This window comes from Muntiacus reevesi, chromosome 17 (genome assembly GCF_963930625.1).
Source record: "Muntiacus reevesi chromosome 17, mMunRee1.1, whole genome shotgun sequence".
NCBI lineage: Eukaryota > Metazoa > Chordata > Mammalia > Artiodactyla > Cervidae > Muntiacus > Muntiacus reevesi.
Genome location: NC_089265.1, coordinates 25,538,975 through 25,560,987, shown reverse-complemented (window position 1 = coordinate 25,560,987; position 22,013 = coordinate 25,538,975). Strand labels below are relative to the sequence as shown.

Below are 22,013 nucleotides of genomic sequence, written 5' to 3'. Positions count from 1 at the left end.
GCATTCCATGGGCAGCAGCTCAAAGCTAGTGCACCATATGAGTCCCTAAATCTTCTTTCAAGGAGAGATACTGGTGACCTGAAATAGGGCAGAGGGAGTGTGAAGATGGCACTAATTGGCCTAGGCTGGCTACTTTTACTCATGCAGAGGGAAAAGCCCAAGATGGCTGTTTTTGTGCTCAAGATTCTGATGTAGGCAAAGTGTGGTTTATGCAACTGGTGTGTTATACTTATGTAGCTGCAGATACCTTGGATCGCTTCAGTGTGGTTCCTGGCTTCAGCATGAGTTTGGGATGGTGGTGCAAATGGGGTGGCTGCTATCATCAGCTAACTCAGAAACCTGTGGGACAAAGACTAATGAGATATGAAAGGATCCATGATGAATCGTGGCCATTGGCTTCATCAGTGGTGAACTCTGCTAAGGTTGTCTGCAGAGCAGATCTCTGTGAACCACCCATCCCTCTGATGCCTATTTGTTAAAAGTAGCTTCTGTGTTTCTTCCTTGTTACTAGCTGGCTCAATATGTCTCAGTTTTGCTGGTCTGGGTAGGTTGAAACTGAAGTTGGACTTTGTGTAATGACCCGAGAGGCTATTGAAGCTGGTTGTTCATGTGTCTCTTCTTTTCCTGGTGAGAGGAAATTTTTCCAACTTGGAAGTTCCTTCTTGGTGCTGAATAATGCCAACATAGAATATGGAATGATGTGGACAAGATGAACTTTTCTTGTGCAATTATTGTGTTTTTTGTTGTTGTTCCACTGTGTTGCTAAAACTTACTAAATGTACCCTAGTGACATCCCAGAGCTGTTTTTGCTCATGGAGAGCTGTTCGGTAGTTGATCTTCATGGGGAGACAGAGAAGCTAGGTTCTCCTATGTCACCTTTTTTTACACCACCAGAACTGTTACTTCTTTTTAATACATGTGTTTTTATGTAACAGGTTACTCCTACTATTAACAAGATTACTTTGCTGGAGTATTAATATCAAGGAACATGACAGTATTTCAGCCATGAAGTTTATATACATAAATTTTAGCTTATGATTTGTATTATATATAGCTCAGCCATATTTCTCCTAAAGTTTAGTTAAACATGTTTTTCCTTTTTCTTTGGCATAGTTTTGAATGGATTCATTCTAAGCAATGGTTAGAGTATGGACCCTATCTTTGAAATTATGATTGTTAACAGAGAAAAATGACAAATAATAACTATTCATAAGAGTAGTTTTTCAAAGAGATTTATTTAGTCCTTTTGCAATAAATATTAATATTTTACCTATAAATTTAAATAAGTTGCATTTTAGAATTGTAATGTGATGTATTTTATATGTATGGGGAGTATATATGTTCCTTTAGTCTCTCATATTGGTTGATATTTCTCAGAATCTGACCTAGACTTTCCTAAATCTGCTTTGATTTAATTACAAAGTGCAGTTTGTTGTTTTCTTAAGTTTGATCATTATATTCATTAGTGGGATAGTTAAGACCAATATTGTTAATTAAACTTGTGCATATATATGTATATATAAAAACATATTTATATATTTTTCATAAATATTAGGTGTTAGAATGGCATATAGTATATGGATACAGCTGTCAAATGTTTTCAGGATTGATCAAGATAGTATTTGTATTCAACTTTGGAGAAATTCAGGCTGAGACACTGAAAGAAAAGGTTCAAAATAATTTTTCTCTCCCTTATATAATTCGAGTTTGAAAGAGAAGTGGATGGATATTAGATATTGTTCAACATGTTTCTCTGAATGAGAATTTTTATGTAGTTAATGAAATGACCTTAAAATATATACATTTTACAGAACTATAGAATGGTGACTCTTCCATTATTTGAAAGACCAGTGTAGATGTTTAAAAATCAGATTTTTTAAATGAGAGTTGATTTTTCATGTATTAAGGACATTTTCTTTAAAATTTTATTACAAATGCAATAATCATACTATTAATCAGAACTCTCTATTAATTGATATATCTAAACTTACTTTACAAATATTTACTGATATCCTACCATATGTTGGGCACTGACAGTTCTTGGTGATAAGGAAACTTTAGGGGACAAAATAAGATGTTTGCACTCATGGAGCATACATTCAGGTCAGAGAGTCACCACCATCAAACAAATACACATATGTTACATGGTAATAAATATTCTGAAGAAAAATAATACAGTGTGAAACACATCATGATTGACAGTGATGTTGCTTTTTTATATGTGATTGTAAGAGAAAGCTTGGAAGAAAAGTTATGACCAACCTAGACAGCATATTAAAGAGCAGAGACATTACTTTGCCAACAAAGGTCTGTCTAGTCAAGGCTATGGTTTTTCTGGTAGTCATGTATGGATGTGAGAGTTGGACTATAAAGAAAGCTGAGTGCTGAAGAATAGATGCTTTTGAACTGTGGTGTTGGAGAAGACTCTTGAGAGTCCCTTGGCCTGCAAGGAGATCCAACCAGTCCATCCTAAAGGAGATCAGTCCTGGATGTTCATTAGAAGGACTGATGCTGAAGCTGAAGATCCACTGCTTTGGCCGCCTGATGCAAAGAGCTGACTCATTTGAAAAGACCCTGATGCTGGGAAAGATTGAAGGCCAGAGAAGAAGGGGACAACAGAGGGTGAGATGGTTGAATGGCATCACCGATTCAATGGACATGAGTTTGAGTAAACTCTGGCAGTTGGTGATGGACAGGGAGGCCTGGCATGCTGCAGTTCATGGGGTCACAAAGAGTCAGACATGACTAGTGACTGAACTGAACTAAAGAGAAAGCTATGCTCATCAGGTGACTCCTGAGAATATAACTAGAAGGAGTGAATTATTTAGATATATGAAGGAAGAGCATTCTAAGTGGAGGGATCAATAGATGCCAAGCTCATGAAGCAGGAGTTTGCCTAGAAGGGAGGCCATCCATTGTGGCTAGATCCAAGAGAGCTGTGGGGAAGTGGATGATAGAAGTGACCTCGGAGGGGGGATCAGGTGTTCTATGGTCTTGTTTGGCCTGCATAAGCACATGGGTTTTACTCTGAGTGAGGTGGTGTGTTTTAAGTAGAAGAGCAACATGGAACCTATTGAAGTGTTTTAATCAGGTGGGTAGTTAGTCTTAAGTTTATGTTTTAAAGGGATCACCCTGACTGCAATGCAAAAAAGAGACTATTGGAAAGCAAAACTTGGAGCAGGGAGACAAGTTTAATAGGCAGTTGTAATAGTCCAGGTGAAACTCAGTGAGTACTTAGAACAGGTTGTGAGATATAGTTTGATTTTGGAAATAATTCAGACGTAGAACCTATAAGAATTGAAGATAGCTTAAATATGAACTAAGAAGGAGGAAAGAATTAAAAATGAATTCAAGATTTTCAGGTCTAATCATCTGAGCTAATAGTTTTGCCAGTTTCTGAGGCAAAAAGGAATACTCTAGCATTTCTCCCAGCAGGAAGGAAGAGGACCCTGAAGGTATATATAGAGAAGTGGGAGCCTTGAAGTAGAGAAATAGGAATGGAGAGAAATAGATGACTCAGAATGTCTCTCAATTAGCAACATACCCTTTCTCATGTCAGTACTGTAACTCTTCTTCAGGATTTAGTCCATCTAGACTCACCTCTGTATCCATCCATCCATCCTCCCATCTATGCATTCATTTAGTATTCAATTATATAGTTAAAAATTATTAAACTCCTACTGGATTCTTGGTACTAGATTTAGTATGAAGGGATACAAAGATGAATAAGGCAGTCTGTGTTTATGAATCTCATTAATGAGTATGCAGACAGGAAGATAGTTATTATAAAATGTGTTATTATGGAAACATGAACAAGGCATAAGCTTTGTAAAAACAAGTTTTGTAAGGGAGCGTGTGTATGGAGAGGAGGAGGAATGCCAGACTTTTCAGAAAAGTGGCATATGTCAGTTTGAAATTTAAGAGGTTCTAACTTCTTGTTGGAAGTGAATTAGCATAGTGTCTGCCAGAGGGGACGAAGTTGTGGTGTATCTTGGATATTGAGAATAGTCTAGGTAAGTGGCAGAATCACTTGGAGTTGGAGGGGTCGGGGTGGTGTTGTAAAATAGTTTCTGATATAGTAGGTCTGGACTGGGGTCTTTTACATTCTAAGATAGTCCTGTTGTAGCTGGTCCAGGGATCACCCTTTGATCAAGAAGAGACTAAATGGTTAAGTGAATTGTATAGTTGAGGAAAAAAAAGTAGTATTTAAATTTTCCATTTTTTGTATCCTTAATTTTTTTTCAAATGGTTTTAGTGTAGTACTTTTCAGTGCATGGTTTTAGGGGACTTCCTGGGTAATTCAGTGTAAAGACTCCACCTGCCAATGCAGAAGATCGCAGGAGATGTGGGTTCAATTCCTGGATTGGGAAGACCTGCTGGAGGAGGAAATGGCAACCCACTCCAGTATTCTTACCTGGAAAATCCCATAGACAGAGGTGCCTGGTGGACTACAGTCCTTGGGGTTGCGAAGAGTTGACTGAGTGACTAAGCATGCACACATTTACACAGTAGTAAGTAGCAACCTGAATTCTGAAATCTAGATATATCTATGTTACTCTGAACAGTTTATTTAACTTTTCTAAGTCTTAGTTTTACCATTTGAAGAATGACATTTTAAATAGTACCTACCTCATAGCAGTTTTATGAAGATTATAGGAGGCAATGCATGATGGACATTTAGAGCAGTTCAATGTTACATCTTTTAAAAACACTTTTTATGTTTCAGGATATTTTTTCTGTATTGGTGGTGATTTATCTTCTCTTTTTCCTGATCTCACTTATAATCTGAATTATTGGTGAGCCAACTGACAGTCTTTGCCAGAGAAAAGGACAAAGCTAATTGGTTCATATGGGATTGAAACCTGTGACCTTTGGATTTCTTATCACCCTGCTCTTAAAACTAGCTGAATATGGAATGACTGCCTATTCTCATCTCAGAGTGATTGTTTATCTTTTCCATGCAGAAGTACTGTTTCTTGCCTTGGAGGAATATATTGCAGTAGAGGACAAAAAAGAAACCTAAGCCTTAAAATTACTCTTTTTATCTGTGAATGAGATACATACCATGTGGCTAACAGCAGAACATAAGATTGTGAATTTTAACCAGAGGCTTGTTAATTTTTATTTCTTTTCACAGATACTCTGTTCCTTCTTTTCCTAGGTGATAGAGAATTGTCTTTTTGTATGTTGTTTTACCTTATGTTTTCACTTTCTTTAAAAAAAACTTATTACTAAAAATTTATTACTAAAGAATAAAGGTAATATCTGTGCATCCACCAGTAGCTATCACCAACACCCTTGATGCTACTCTCTATATGCTACTCTCTGATCTCATCTAACTTCTTTTCTTGGACTTGTGTGATTAATCCCTGCCTGTTGAAACTATGTTTTGTTAAATAATATAAATGGTTATAAATCATATATTATTTCTGCAGCTTTTATTTAAATTTTAGCCATATCATAGTCTAGGTGTATCATACTTTTCAACTGGATTTTTTCTTTTAATTTTATTTTTGTAACATAACTCACTGTTCTTGAGTGTAGCAATATTTTTTTTCCTTTTTTATGCAACAGTCTGTTGTATGAATAAACTACGATTTGTTTATCCACACTTTTTGTCAATGAATGTTAAAATTTTTTTTAACTATGGGAATGTTTACACACTGCTGGTATGAACTTAAAAGACTCATATGTAAAAGTCAAAGCTATAAGACTTTTAGATGAAAATATAGAAAAATATCTTCATGAGTTGAAGATAATGTAGGATTTATTTAAAAAGATACAATAAGCACCAAAGTTGAAACTATTGAGAAATTCAATTATATTAAAATGAGTAACTTCATTATTCAGAAGATACCACAGAAGTGAAAAGTTATAAACATACTTGCAACAATTATAACTGATAGCTGAGATTATTGGTTGATCTCCAAGCTCATTTCCTCTTTTTGGAAATGGACACATATCTCCCAATATTTCAGGGCATATATTTCCAAATCATTTTTGCAATTAGATGCCATGTGGTCAAATAAGACATGCCAACAGAAATGATATGTACCACTTCTAAGTCTTATACATAAAAACTTCCTAAATGTGATTCTCTTGAACCTTTCCCCCTTCTTGTTGGCTGGAGTAGAGCTAATTTCACGACAAATTTGGGAGACAAGTAAAAAGCTAATGGATCAAAAAGACAAAAAGAGACAAAATCACTGCTTGGAAACTGAAAATCCAAGTAATACTCGCACTGAACTCTTAAATGTAAATAAGAAACAAAAAAATGTTAAGCCTCAGAGATTTGGTTTTTTTCTTTGAATTTTATTTTTGTAACATAACTCACTGTTCTTGAGTGTAGCAATAATTTTTTTTCCTTTTTTATGCAACAGTCTGTTATATGAATAAACTACAATTTATTTATCCACACTTTTTGTCAATGAATGTTAATTTTTTTTTAACTATAGGAATGTTTACACACTGCTGCTATGAACTTTGTAGTACATGTCACCTGACACACATATGCAAAACTTTCTCTAGGATGTATTGCTAAGGGTGAAGTCACCAATCATGAAATGTAAATATTCAAGCTTACAAGAAAATGCCAAATTATTTGCCAGAATGGCTGTCTTAGTTACAGATTTCTTGCTTAGATTCTTAAAAAAAAGTAACATATCTCATTTGATTTCATTTTGTATTTCTTTGATTTCTAATGAGCTCGAGCTTTCTATATTTACATTGTGTGAAATACTTGTTTGTTTTCTTTGCCATTTTTTCTATTAGAATATTTATCTCTTTTTTGAAATTATTTTGGATACTAATCTTTTGTTATTATATGCTTCTGTATTACATAAGATCAATGACATTTATCATTGCATGTATATATGGGCTCATATTTAAGTGGGTCAGTAGTTAGAACCGTACATGGAAAAACTGACTGGTTAAAAACTGAGAGAGGAGTATGACAAGGCTGTATATTGGCACCCTGCTTGTTTCACTTGTATGCAGAGTACACCGTGCGAAATGCCAGGCTGGCTGTATCACAGCCAAGACTGCTGGCAGAAAGATCAACAACCTCAGGTATACAGATGATACCACTCTAATGGCAGAAAATGAAGAGGAGCTAAAGAGCCTGTTCATAGGGGCAAAAGAGAAGAGTGAAAAAGCTGGCTTGAAACTCTACATTCAAAAAACTAAAATCATAGCATCCAGTCCCATCACTTCCTGGGAAATAGAAGGGGAAGAGTGGAAGCAATGACAGAATTTGTTTTCTTGGGCTCCAGAATCTCTGTGGAAGGTGATTGCAGCCATGAAGTTAAAAGTTGCTTGCTTCTTGGAAGGAAAGCTATGACAAACCTAGACAGTGTATTAAAAATCAGAGACATCACTTTGTCAGCAAAGGTCCATATGGTCAAAGCTATGGACTTTTCCAGTAGTCATGTATGGATGTGAGAGTTGGACTGTAAAGAAAGTTGAGCACCGAAGAATTGATGCTTTCAAATTGTGGGTCTAGAAGACTCTTGAGAGTCCCTTGAACAGCAAGGAGATCACACAAATCAGTCCTAAAGGAAATCAGTTCTGAATATTCTTTGGAAGGACTGATGCCGAAGCTGAAGCTCCAATACTTTGGCAACCTGATGCAAAGAGCCAACTCATTGGAAAAGACCCTGATGCTGGGAAAGATTGAAGGCAAAAGGAGAAGGGGTGTGACAGAAGGTGAGATGTTTAGATAGCATAACCAACTCAATGGACTTGAATTGGAGCAAACTCCAGAAGATAGTGAAGGACAGGGGAGCTGGACGTGCTGCAGTCCTTGGGATCACAGAGAGTTGCACACAGCTTAGCAACTGAACAACAAATTTGCATTGGGTGATTTTTTTTTTTAATCTCTGAAAGAACAACATTGTATTTATTATTGTAGCTTTATAGACTGCGCTGGGTCTTTATTGCTCTAGTTGTGGTGTGCAGGGGCTACTCCCCGTTGTAGTGTGATGCCTTCTCATTGTGATGGCATCTCATATTGTGGAGCACAAGCTCTAGGCATGTAGGCTCAGTAGCTGTGACACATGGGCTCCAGGGTGCAGGCTCCATAGTTGTGGAGCAGGGGCTCAGTTGATCTGCAACTTGTGGGATCTTCCTGGACCAGGAATGGCATTTGTGTCCCCTGCATTGGCAGGTGGGTTCTCAACCACTGGATGACCTAGGAAGTTCCATTACGGTCTTACATCCCTTTATTAGATACGTAATATTCAAGGTATTTTATTAGATTCTAAGTAGCTCACATTTTTGTTGTTGTTTTAGCTACTTGCATTTTTATTAGGTTTTCTGTTTCTGTATATAGCAATGCAGTTGATTTTCTTTAACTTATTTCTAGCTACCCTGCTAATCTCTTAATAATTCTAAAATTTTTCTAGATCCTCTGAGCTTTCTGTGGAGATAGTCTGTAATGATGGCAGTTTGTTTTTTCCTTGAAAGTCCTAATTTGTTATATTGATATTTATTTATATATTTTACATATTTATTTATATTTATATGTTTTATATATATTTTGTATATTTATTTATTTATACATTTTACCATACAAAAGTTCAATATAAGTAAAGTGGTTTGAGTGGGTGTCCTTATCTTGTTTCTAATTTTAAAGGGAATATTTTGCTGTGGGCTATGAAGTTAGCTGTAAGTTTCTTATGGATACCCTTTTATCAGATTAAAGAATCTGATAAACTAATATTATAAATGGTGATAAATTTTATCAAATTGTTATCTTTTGATACCTGGGACATTTCTAACATTTTATATATTGCTTTATTTGTCTTATTAATACTTGTTTTTTAAATCTCTATTTATGTCTGAAATTGATCTGTTATATAACTTATTGTACTATCTTTATCTGGTTTGGTAATAATATAACTTTCATCCAATGAGTTATTGAGCTAAAAAAAAGAATTGGAAAATTGGGCCATTACCGTGACAAAATTACAGAGAATATAGTACAGAGATTCAGCATGATAGAGAAAATGAAAGAGGTGAGTGGACATAGAAGAGAGAGTCTAATTGTAAAAGATGAGATAGAGAATAGAGGGGTTGCAATAAACTTTTCAGCTTTATTTGGTTTGTTTTGTTTTTTTCCCAAATCTACCTGGTCATTTTGACTTTAACTCTACAACCTTCTTACTGCTTCACTTTCTTAGTTTTTAATATTTTCTTTTTCAAAATAGTTCATCACTAGCATGAGAATGGGAGAGGGCAATGGCACCCCACTCCAGTAATCTTGCCGGGAAAATCCCATGGACAGAGGAGCCTGGTAGGCTATACAGTTCATGGGGTCATGAAGAGTCGGACACGACTGAGCGACTTCACTTTCACTTTTCACTTTCATGCATTGGAAAAGGAAATGGCAGACCACTCCAGTGTTCTTGCCTGGAAAATCCCAGTGACGGGAGCCTGGTGGGCTGCCGTGTATGGGGTCACACAGAGTCGGACACGCCTGGAGTGACTTAGCAGCGGCAGCAGCAGCAGCAGCAGCATGAGAATGGACTTCCCTGGTGGCTCAGTCAGTAAAGAATGCACCTGTAGTGTGCAGGACCTGGATTTGATCCCTGGGTCAGGAAGATACCCTGGAGGAGGGCATGGTAACCCACTCCAGTATTCTTGCCTGAAAAATCTCATGGAGAGAGGAGCTTGGAGGACTACAAGACCTTTGGGGTCACAAAGAGTCAGACACGATTGAGCAGATGAGCACAACACAAACATTTGAAAACATTTTTATGATTGCCTAATAGTTTAATGTAGGAATGTGCCATTTTTTAACCTAAACATTTCCCTTCTCTGGGCCGTTTAACTTATTTCAATGTATTTTTTTTTCTATTTCCACTGATTTTATACTATGATGACCATTTTCATTCATCTATCTATATTCTCATCACTTGTTTCTGCAGGATAAATTCTTAAAAGTAAAATCCCTATGTCAAAGATAATGAACCTCAGGATTTTGAATATATACCATGCATGCTAAGTTACATTGCAGAAAGATTATGCCAAGTTTTCTTTTCAGTGTATGAGAGTGCCCACTTCTCATAACCTTGCAAGCTTTATTATAATCTAAAAACAGCTTTGGTGATTCATTATTTTCTTTTTCATCTCTGGAAACTAGTGAGGTTTTTCGCTTTCAGTCTTTACTTGGTTTTATTGTGAATGTTCTATCAGTTTGTGTGTTTATTTATTTGTTTAAAATTATATACATGTTATATATATTTATATACATATAATTTATATAATTTAACCACTTTGATATATACATAGGAAATAAACTCAATGTAATATTTATCACAGATATTTTCACAGTTTAATGATTGTCTAGTTCATTAACTATTTCTAGACCTTCTAGACTTAGTTCCAAGATAATTATTGAAACCTTTTTTTGAACCTTTTAAGATTGAGATGTATACCTTTTTTGTGCATTAGCAGGTACTAAACTTCATTGTTTTCCTTGTCTGTCTCCCCTCTGAACTGTGAGCTCCTTGAAGACAAGAAAAGTTGGTGTCTTATGCTCTTATCCTTAATGTCTTTGCCAGTAATTGATATTTTGACTTTGAGAAATGCTTTTTAAATGAACACATGAAAAAGGGTATATCCTGGTTCCATAACCATTTAGCCTGTCCCACAATGTATTCTTTGACACAGCAATTCCAGTAAGTAGGTGGAAAATTAGAGCATCAGTTTTTCAAGGAGTCATCTAATTATGATGTTAAATAGTTGTTTTTTCTTTAATAGTGCCGAACTGATTTTGTATAGTTTTGCAACAAAGCAAAGGAGAAAAAAATACCAGTATTTGTTAGCTCTTATTTCTTGCCAACCAGGGAGTGTAGTGTTGGTAGTGGCTATTTGGCAACAACTAAACTATTTTAATTTCTCACTTGGCAGGGAGGAAATCAGATTGTAGTGATTTAGACTCAGGATGCTATTAAGCCTTGTCATACTGTAGTTAGGAAATATTATGCCAAAGTTAATAATTTGTTTGCTTTTGCTTGCTTTTTATAATTTTTACCCTAGTATTGTTATACTTTCTTCTCATTTTCAACATAGAGGAATCTAAGTCTTATATTTTCCCTAGGTATCTTGCTACTATAGCACCAAAACAATTTTTTAAAATTATTTAGGACAAGATGTCATATATAAAGTACTTTTGAGTTATGCTTATAACCATTGTATTTCACATGCAACTAATTTTTAATTTTATGTGTAAACTCATTTTGAAAAGCTGATTTACTTTACAGCATTACTTTAAAAATTTTTGTATTTTATTGCTTGATTCAATTATATTCAACTAGTTTTTGTTTTTAATCCATGTGTAGGCACAAATCCATAGGTAGGCACAGAGTATAAGGGGAATGATCTCTTAACAGTTTAATATTTAATCAGTCTTCAGGAGAAAACAATAATAAAATTGTATTATGACATGATTTTTAGGTTTTATAAATGAAGAACATTTTTATTTGAAATAAAAATTTAAAGTCTTTGTCTTTTGTGTGTTAACTATAAACTTTTTTCCTACAGCTATTTGTGTATTTATGATTTGAACTCATTCTAATCATGCAACTCCCTTGCATAAAAAATAAACTGCTTCTAAAAAAGGCTTCCAATAGATATTCTGATATTTTAAGCCTGCTTTAAGTTCCAAGAAGAATGAAACAGCCCAAGATATTAAAATCTAGAAATTTAGCATGTATAATAGAAACCGCATCTCAACTTTAACTACTCTATAGTGGCACTTCTCTTGCCGCTATAATAAAACTTAAGAATGTTTTAGTGATTTTTTTTCCTACTATTATTCAAAATTACATTACCCTTACTGAAATGTGAATGGCTTTTAGTGGATTAATTAAACTGTAGCTGGTTTGCCATCTGGGTGCACCTTGTTTAGCTGCCTTTCCATGAAAAGATTTCTCATGGAAGAAAGACTATTTTTTTGTTGTTGTTAGAATACAGCCGCTAGGATTCACTTTCTAAAAATGAAATAATTTATCTTACATGATATTTGTGATGAAATTAAGTTTGTAAAATAAGCTATATTTTGGCCTTTTAAAGGTACAACACAAGCTTTTAATGTTCTCTGTAAATTTGTAAAAAATGTATTTTGTGTCTTGATAACCTGTACTATTAAAAAGATCCTAGGTTTAGGCTAGATGTGAAAAAAACAGAAGAGAGGGAATTAACTAAATCTGGTTTTTATGGCTCAAGTGGTTTCATTAAATTAAAGTGCTCTGTGTTGTTCATTAATGAACTTGTGCCATATGCTTTAACTGTTCTGGTCAATAGCTGATAAAGAAAGGCTTTTGGGTTTGCTTTTCCTTTTTTTTATATATAAAGCTGGATAAAAATATCCATGTGATGGGCTTTTATCAAAGGAGTTACTTTGAATTCAGTAACTACTACTGAGGCAATATGGCTCGCAATTTGCAACCCAAAGGTAGTCATACATTATTGGAATACAGCCTACTGCGCTTCACATTACACAGATGTGAAGGCCTGATTATAGCTGCTTCATAATTAACAGTGATCCGATTTGTTTTGTGGCATAAATGGTGCATGTGTAGAACATTAGCCATGGCACTCTCATTCAAATTCAACTCAAGGGCTCAGCGGCAGGCGGGTCACGAGCTTCAGGGAGTAGAAGCACAAGCTCCTCCATATGTTCTTGCTGCATCTTACTATGGCTATGAGTGCAAGATAAGTTCCCCAAAGAACCTAATCGTGTTCTGTAATTACAGCGCGGCTTTCTGCTGGCTAGAAATGAGGGAGAAGCTAAAACACTCCCTCATCAGATAATTTGTAAATTACTTTACATGGCGGATGCCTAACTCAGTTGGTTTTCAACTGCTGAAATTATAAATAATTGTAACAGATGTGGCAATATGGCTGGCCTCCAATAAATGAGGCCCTTGATAATTTGGCCAACCCTTTGACAGGCCAATTTAATAAAATGTGAACAAAATCTTCTTGCTAATAATTTATCATCCTTTTTCCCAATAGAATAAATTTAATTACCCTAGCAGTTAACAAGGTCACACCCAGATGCCAAACTCGGCTACAGTTTTGATAATGCAATCAGGAATTGAGAGGTGATGACAGCGTTGTTGTTTTTTTCATTACCTGGCTTCACATAAACACAGGTGGCGTAGCTTTCTTGTCAGTTTTTAATAATTACAGGCTATTATGGAATGCATAGTTAGCAGATTGAAAACCACACTTTAGTGAATTTGTTTGAGTATGATTGAGGTTTTAATGTATAGAGATGATAATGCATAACAAGCATAGTCCCTTGCTTATACCATTAGTGAACAAATTTTGATTTTTTTTTTACTGGTGACATAAGTGTTAAATGTTTAGAAAACTTAGAGTATGAATTGTAATAGGCTATGAATTACACATTTGATTTCTTGAATCTAGAGATTCATTTTAGGACACCATTAACAGATATATTTTAAAATTCAGAATTCTGTTAGACTATGAGGTTTATAACATGTTTTGGGAAAAGTTGATTGTGTTTAATTTTTCTTTTTAAGATAAACAAATCTATAGAAAAATCACTTAGTCTTTTTATCCTAATTTTTAATAAGTCCAGGATTGGTTACTGTTGCTATTAGAATTTGTAGTCAGTGTGCATACCACACAGTTAATACCCTACACACTCTTCTGTGACATGTAAATATCACTAGTTTTTGTCAGTGCAGTCTGATATTTATATGTCATAGAAGAAATAATTAGCTTTTGGTTTCTCAATTTTATAACAAAGATAATATTATCTAGTGGATGTGACTATAAGCCAATTAACCATCCATTTGTAACCCATTCAGTGTTAAACTTTACATGGTGTGGGGAAGTAAACTTGGGTTGCTGAAGTTTTCCCTTTTATTTTGCTGTTCCCTGATTTGACTATACTACACAAGTGTTAGATACTGAAGGAAAGTTTAATTTGACTACTGTGTAGTACAGAATTTTTCTGTATTTTATTATTAGGTTGGTGCTTTTGAAAGGAAATGGTGAAATTTTAAAGTTTACCTAAATGTAATTAATTTTATTCTCTCTAAATGTAATCTGAGTATGTTTGGGTTAAAAGTGAGCAGATGGAAGAAATGAAATTATTTGTACTTTTTTAAAGGTGGGTGCTAGCTAACTGTTGATGCTGGACATTTATTACTCCATCTCATAGCCTTTCTAGAAGAGATATGTAAGTTTAAGTTGGTACCTAGCTCCATTTGTGAACTTTTGTGAAAAGACTAATTTGTGATATCATGTTGATTTAAAAGGTTTCTTTTTTTATCAATTTAAACTTTATGATTATTATTGAAGTCATCTGTTTTCAGGTTATGGATGATTCAGCTAATGATGTTTATTAAATTGGCAATGGCTATATTTCTGAATTTCTGAAGTCAATTTTAAATAAAATGTTAAGTTTTTGTACAGATTCAGGATTTCATGAGAATAAAATTATATACATGCAGTTTTAAAATACTGTCTTTTTCAAGAGAATTTGAGTTGCCTTTCAGAGAATTGTTGTTCAAGTTGTCAGTTTCTCAGATACACATATATATTCTGATATATATATATTCATAGGGGTTATATATTTTATATATACACATATTACATGCATGTGTTTATACTTAATTTCCAGTGAGGTATTATTTGTAGAGAAACTGTTTTTTTTTTTTCTTTTTGCTGAAGTACTTGTCCTTTGCAAATATTTTTGTTTTGCAATAGACTATTCTATATGTTGATAGGTTTGGAATTCATAAATTTTGTAAATAAGTGAGACAATGTTTGTGAAATGCTTACTAAAGCTAGGCACTCAATGCTTTTCATTAAATGCTAGTTATTATTATTTTAATGAAGTAGTAAAGCAAATTAGTATAAATTAAATAAAAATAGGGCAAAACAAATTAACTTATAATTCTTCATATCTGTGTGAAATGTGAAAAAAATTTCTATTTATTAGGCAGTATTCACTCAGCCTCCACTTTAATAATGCCATACAATGTTGCTTGAATTTAAAGCATCTTGACTAGGTATTTAATTTATATAATATTTTAATAGTAATTGGCACAAGGCTTCACCTCCCCCTTCTATTCTAAATTTTCCTAGGAGTTTTTGATCAAAATTGCCTCTGTGAATAAATGTGAAAGAGAAGTTATGTATTAATAATGGTTAATTTAAAGAGATTAGTTCCATTTGGAGGCATTTGAATGCATACTCCACTGATCATCTCTTATCAGATTATCTATGGTCTAGCACCAATACCATTATCTTCCAAGACTGTAAACTAAAAGGTGCACAAGGATTTTTGATGTTAGAGAAAAAAGTTTATGAAATACTATAACTCTTAGCAAGAAAAGTTAAATTTTCAAAGATTCAAGATTCTATCTATTAAGGGCAATAGATACAATGAACTTCCACAGACAGGTGATTGATTGTCTTGATCTTGCTAAACCTCTAAAACAGCACTTAAAATGGGTTAGAATAAGTAATGATATATGAGGATATCTATATCTCCTCATATATATATTATACCTATAGTAATTGTATGTAATTATTGAATTTAAAAAGCAGGTTACATGAGTATAGTATGGAGGACAAAAGAGTAACTTTACAGCGGAATAACTTGACAAACACTAATTTGGTAGTGTAATCAGGTTATGTCATTAGTCAAAACATGTTGAAAGTGTGTACCCTTGATAAGGTATGATGCCTGTGTGATATTCCGTCCCCAAATTCATAACCCCAGTCTAATCATGATAAAAACATAAACTCCAATGTAGGGCCATCGTATGATAAACTTGAATAGTACTCTGTGAAACTGTCAATGTCAGCAAAAATAAAAGTCTGAGAATCTATCCCAGCCAAGTTGCTGACATGACAGGTGAAATGTATGTGGTATCCTTGAACAGAAGAGGATATTAGGTGAAAAGTATGGAAATTTGAATAAACCAATGACTTCAGTCAAAATAATATATGAAAATTGGTTCATTAATTTTAATAAATATATCATATTCATTTTAGTTGTTAATAATAGGAGAAACTAGGTAGGTGGGAGTGGGATACACTTTATTATCTGCTCAGTTTTTCTGTAAATATAAAGCTGTTCTAAAAAATAAAATTAGTAATAAAAAAGCAATTTAAAGTGTATATTAAAACAGTTTTCCTTTTCTCTTTAAAGTATGGGAAGTATATTCCAAATTTATCATTAGTGAATTTGGAGAGATGATATTATGGAGAGACTTTCCTTTTTATTTCCCCTGTCTTACTGAAATTTTTACACTGAATTTTTTATACTTTTTATTTGCAGAAAAAAATACATGTTTAAAACTATTTAGTGAAATGTTCCATGTTCAATGTTAAAAATTAAGGAAATTTATATATGTATGATGAAAATTTACCTCCATTCAGAAATAATGCTATAAATTTCAGGATTTGGTAAAACCTATTTCTGTACAGTATTCTGTATTCTTCTATAACATGTGCTTTCCTCACTCAGCATTTATCATGTATATCTTTATCAACCTTCAGCATGATTAGAACAAAGTTAAAAGCTGGGTACAATTTTCTGTTCTTTGATTCATATTCAGAATTTCCGTAGGAAATGTGGTCCTGTTTATAGTCCCACCACCATGTTTTCAAGCTACAACAGTCACAAACTGAGTCTGGCCAACCTTTTAAAATTAGATTTCTCTTAGAAATTTGAATTCTTCCATTCTTTTGAAAAATCAGTAAATCTGGCATTAGTGCACCACTTTTCTCTATGAAAACAACTGGCTGTCGCTAAATAGCTACTACCACAAATACCCTCCTTATTTCCTCAGAAATGAAAGTGACTGTGACTTGATATTTCATTTTACTTATTATTTTAAAAGTGGTCATGTTACAATAAAAGTGAAATACTTCTTCTGCATGTATCCCTAGCAAAAGGGTTAAAGGACAAGGGAGAGAAGACTACACTTCTGAAAAACTGGGAACAGGCATACGTTTCCTTGTGAAAGTAAAGTATATATCTATATGTTCAACATGAATACAAAGTGTCCCTGTTGAAGGAATTTTAAAGCTGTAATTTAAAAACAAACTCATTTTATTTTTTTATTTACATTATGACACCTATGTGAGCTTGAGTTAAGTACTACTTGAATAGTATTTTCTAGTTTTGAAGTTCTGTTACTATTTTCTGAGGAATTTTAAAGGAATGCTGCCTAAATAAGAAATCTTATATTATTATAGTAGTAATGTCCACTCTTGGACTTTTTCAGTATCTTGATAAATATTGTAATTATTTCTGATTGCAACTTCTTGACCAAACATTCATGTTTTTTTTACATTCTTATCTGTTGTATTATAACCCACTAATGACTTAGAAAACTCATTTGTTAAAGAGCACAGGATTGCTTATTGGATATAACAATAACTAAAGTCATGTTTTTCTTGTTTTTTTCTAAATTTTTGTTTGACTTTGAAAATTTATTTAAAATGTCTTTGGCAAATGATGAATGTTAATATATTCTTTATAATTTTATTTAATAAAGCCAGTTTAGGTAGGTTTAGGTAGCCTTCCGAGGTTTAGGTAGCCTTTGTAAATTGTTCAGATTGGCAGGCCAATCAAAGGAAATATTTATAAGCATCATAAATTCGTTACAGAAGAGGAAAGAATAAATAAAAGATGTACAGTGGTTTAAAGGAAGAGAAAGAATAGGTCAAAAGTCTTTTAGAGTTTGGGAAAAAAGTGCTTAAAATATTTTAATTTAATGTTCAATGCAAGCTAATAGAGTATAAATTAATGTTTTAAGTGTGGTAAACATAAAATATAAGCAACACTCCGAGAAAAATATATAGTGTTGTGACAGAATAAAGATTGGGAAACATATCAGGTGACTTACGTATGAGGAAAGTACAGTGGTATGTTATAGCATAACATAGTATAATGTAATAGTATGGTATAGTATGCTATGCTATATCTAGTATACTATATATATATAGATACTATGTTTATCTATACTATGTATATAATAGATTATAATAGACAGTGTAATGTAATAGTATGATGATAGTATGCTGAGATGATCTTTCTCTTTATAAAAATTATAGGTTAGAATTAGGAAAAATATGACTATCCCCTAAAAAAAAGAAAAAGTAATCAAACTTAGAAAAAAATAATATTTCTCATTGTTAGTTTGGAAAAGTTAAGCATACATATTTTTCTTATAATCCTTAGAAATATCATTTAGGAAGGATGGGGCTATCCATATTTTAAATGAAACCTTTTTCAGGATTATTGCATCCATATTGGTAATATTAAAATCATAAGGACTGACTTTTCTTTCCTGGAAATCAACAAATACATTGTTTCACTATGATCTAGTGTCGTTTTGCGTGTGTGCGTGAACAAATGGTTAATTTGAAATAATGTGTGTGCATGTATTTTAATTGTCTCAAATATATTTGGTTAAGATGGTGGTACAATTTTGTGGAATGTTAGTTTTCATGAACAGGTTTCCTACAAACTTAATTTTCCTGTGATTTCTGTTGCTAAAATGTGGTGCTTACCATTAACAGTTTATGTGGCAAGGGAATGAGTTTCAAAGGAGAATAATGTAGCCTCTGTTGACTTTAAAAAAATCTCAGTTGAGTTATTAATAAATTATGATGTATTAAAAGCTAGTTAGGCCTATAGTGCTGTTGGTTCACTTTTCTGAGGCTTATATTCAGTGGTATTGCATTGGGTATTTACTGAGGAAATACTTATGTGTATAATCATTAATTTGAAATAATTTTATAGATAAGTTGTATATATCATGCATCCATGCTTTAAATTTTTTCTTCTAAAAATCTGCATGACAGACATATTTATAAAAATTTGTATACAAACTCTTGGTTATTTTATTGAAAAATGCCATTCTATAAGGAGGATAGAAGCTTAGCTAATGCAGGTTTATAGTTTATTTTTGAAATGAAATATTCTTTCTTGGAATACTTATGATTTATATAATATAATAACATATAAATTTTTGCATGAATGTGTAAATGATGTAAGATACATATTTTTTTTAAACAGGTTTCTCAACAGCCATCTTTATCAAGCTTAGAAACCTTAATGGTCTCACAGAAGTCTGAAATTGAGTATTTACAGGAGAAACTGAAAATAGCAAATGAAAAACTGTCAGAGAACAGATTTACCAACAAGGATTCCTCAGACAAGAGCATCTTGACAAGTACTGAAGGGAAACGTAAGGTAGGGACATTCGTCATTTTGTGAATTTGTCAGGATGAGGCTGGCAAGGCAAGTGATGAAGTTAAAAAATGAACAGTATCATTTACTTCTCTGTTTATATTTCTGAAAGCTTTTAAAAAAAAATCATGTGTCAGATGTTTCATAAAATCATGATTGGGACTGGCAAGTTTTCCCTTTTTGAAGATTGAATAATATCTTCCTAATTTAATTAACTAAATTTATTAGTAGTGATATGCCTCTTTTGCAGTAAATTAACATTCTTATGTTAAAAAGTTTTCCTAAGTATGCCTCATCTATCTAATCTATAGATAAATTAATCTAAGTAGAAATTTTAATGTGGTATTAGCCCTTAACTCAATATTCTAATTTTCATCAGAAGAAAAATATATCTTAATGTTTCTATTTCATTTGGATGTGATATTTAAAATACTACTCATGTGGAATATAAATTATAAATTGAAATGTAATATTAATACATGCAGTTACATATTTTCAGAGTTAAAGTTGTAACAGTGGAGAGTAAGTAAATTTTTTGTACCATGATTCTTATTTATTAATGTCTCAGCTTTTCCTTTTCATAGTATTTATTGAATGTTGTTGTTATGCTGCAAAAGATTCTATGAACATTGACTAATATAAAAAGTCAAGAATATCAGACTGTAAATATATTCTTTCTATATGAATTGAAATAAACTTTTCCTAAAAGTAAAGAGTTTAAGAGGTATATTTCTCACACTTTTTACTTCAGCAGTAGAAAATATTTTTTAAAGTAGAAAATCATGTTTTCAAGATAATTGTTTCTCATTCTTTTGAATTTTCCTATGAGTAAGACAAACTGTCCTGGTAAAAGAAATATTTAAAATGAGACTCATGTTTATGTGGCATTCTTATTTACTACCTCTAATATTATTAGTAATTTTCAGAAGAATGAGCTTTATTATATATATTATCTGTATATGTATGTATTTAAACATAAATGCATATATGTTTCTTGCAATTTTGGAATAGTTTCACACATTGAGCTTAATTTAAATGAAAAAAAATCCTAAAATTGAATAGAATCTAATTTGATTTTGTGCTATATGGCTGAACTTTAAAAATGTACTGCTTTGATGTTTCATTGCTTTTTAAAAAAAAATCAAGAAAATGAGAGTGATATTTTGAACAGAATTTTCTTTCTTTTTCATAAGGACATGCAGTAAGTATGAGCAATATGTTGCCCAGCTTAATAGTTGCTTTCACATATTCCTTCTCCAGATTGGTATATGAAGCTGTACATAACATAAACACACATTCTCGTCTCTAGTTAGCCACATTATAGTTAATGACCATATGGTCATTATGGTGTAAGATCTACTGTCTGTTGTATTTATATTCCTCAAGCATATTGTTCCTTCGACTTCACAGTGTGTTAAACTATTTCACAGGGAAAGAAACCCTTTCCCTCTTGTTTCAGGTTGTCCTATCAAGTGTAACCTTGGACCCTCGTAGAGCAATTAGACCAGCCTCCATCCCCTCCTTTGTAATGAGGCTTCTTGCATTTCTGAGTCCATAACCCTTTAGTCTTCCCTAATGGGACATCATTATTCTGAAAGAAACAATGTAAATGTAAATGAATATTCTCATTAACGAGTCACAGAGAAACCTTTAGCGGTAGCACTGTGGTAATTCCGCTTGTTATTTCTCTGGTATTCCATGCAGGATTTTTTTTTTTTTATAATTCATTATTAGTATTCAAAATTACTTGTTCTTTAATTTTGCATGTCTTTCATAATCCAGTGTTCCAACTAGCTCAACCATGTCCTTGTTTTATTCTCGAGGAACCACCTGTGAAACGTTCAAGGTCTTTGTCCCCAAAGAGCTCTTTCGCAGACTCAGAGGAACTTAAGAAGCTGAGAAAAGCTGAAAGAAAGATTGAAAACTTAGAGAAGGCACTACAACTAAAGGTGAACATTAAATGATTTCTTTAATAATAACCTTTCATAGGTAAGAATATACCAAAGTAAACATTCTTTTCACAAATTACTGGTTATCATTTAATTTTCTTGAATTTAATTACATGTATATAAAAAATGTATCATCAGTGTGTCTAGTTCTTACTATTTCTGAGGATCATAAAGTAATAAAAAATTTAACTAGATGAGAACTAAATATATATTCACTATTTTAAAATTACAGGGGATATTTTGACTCAGTATTGGGAATAAGTTTCTTATAGTTTCTCAGAGACCAAAAAAAAAAAAAAATAGAACTATAACAAATGGAAAGAGAATTTCTGGTAAGAAATGTGAGTTAGCAACTATGGTGACCTAGCCCAGACTACTTAAAATTGTCCTTTATAGAAAAATTACATAGTCAAAGTGACAAATAAATATGTTATTTTTTCCATTTCAACTGTATTTTTCTCAAAATATAAGACATTTGCATTCATGTTCTACCAGTCTTTAAGAATGGTAAATCTTTATTGTTCTATCTTTAAGAGTTTGTAGTTTCCAACTCAAAATTTGTGAATTATTTTTCTCAGAAGAAGGTGGTTGTGTGTAGGGAAGCGCTTTTATGTGACTATTATTGAGGGCTTAATTTTTCTGTGAATTTAATATGGCTAAAGTTGTCATTCTTCATTCACAACTATTGGAAAGCCAACACTATTTGAGATTTAGCCATTTAACTGAATCTCAAATAGTTTTATAATATTCTATGGAAAGGCCAATTTATACATGGTGAGAATCCATATATTTAAAGCTTAGATTCTTTG

The 22,013-nt window shown here is 32.9% G+C and overlaps 1 protein-coding gene across 4 annotated transcripts in view; it reads left to right on the top strand.

Moving 5' to 3' along the window:
* Nucleotides 1–22,013, top strand: part of CNTLN (centlein) — a 428,538-nt gene that overhangs the window by 255,624 nt on the left and 150,901 nt on the right. For all 4 annotated transcript variants that reach the window (XM_065908220.1, XM_065908218.1, XM_065908219.1 and 1 more), the window contains 2 exons: nt 19,082–19,258; nt 21,079–21,204. In XM_065908220.1, the coding sequence (XP_065764292.1) occupies nt 19,082–19,258; nt 21,079–21,204 (303 nt within the window). The remainder of the gene's footprint in view (nt 1–19,081; nt 19,259–21,078; nt 21,205–22,013) is intronic.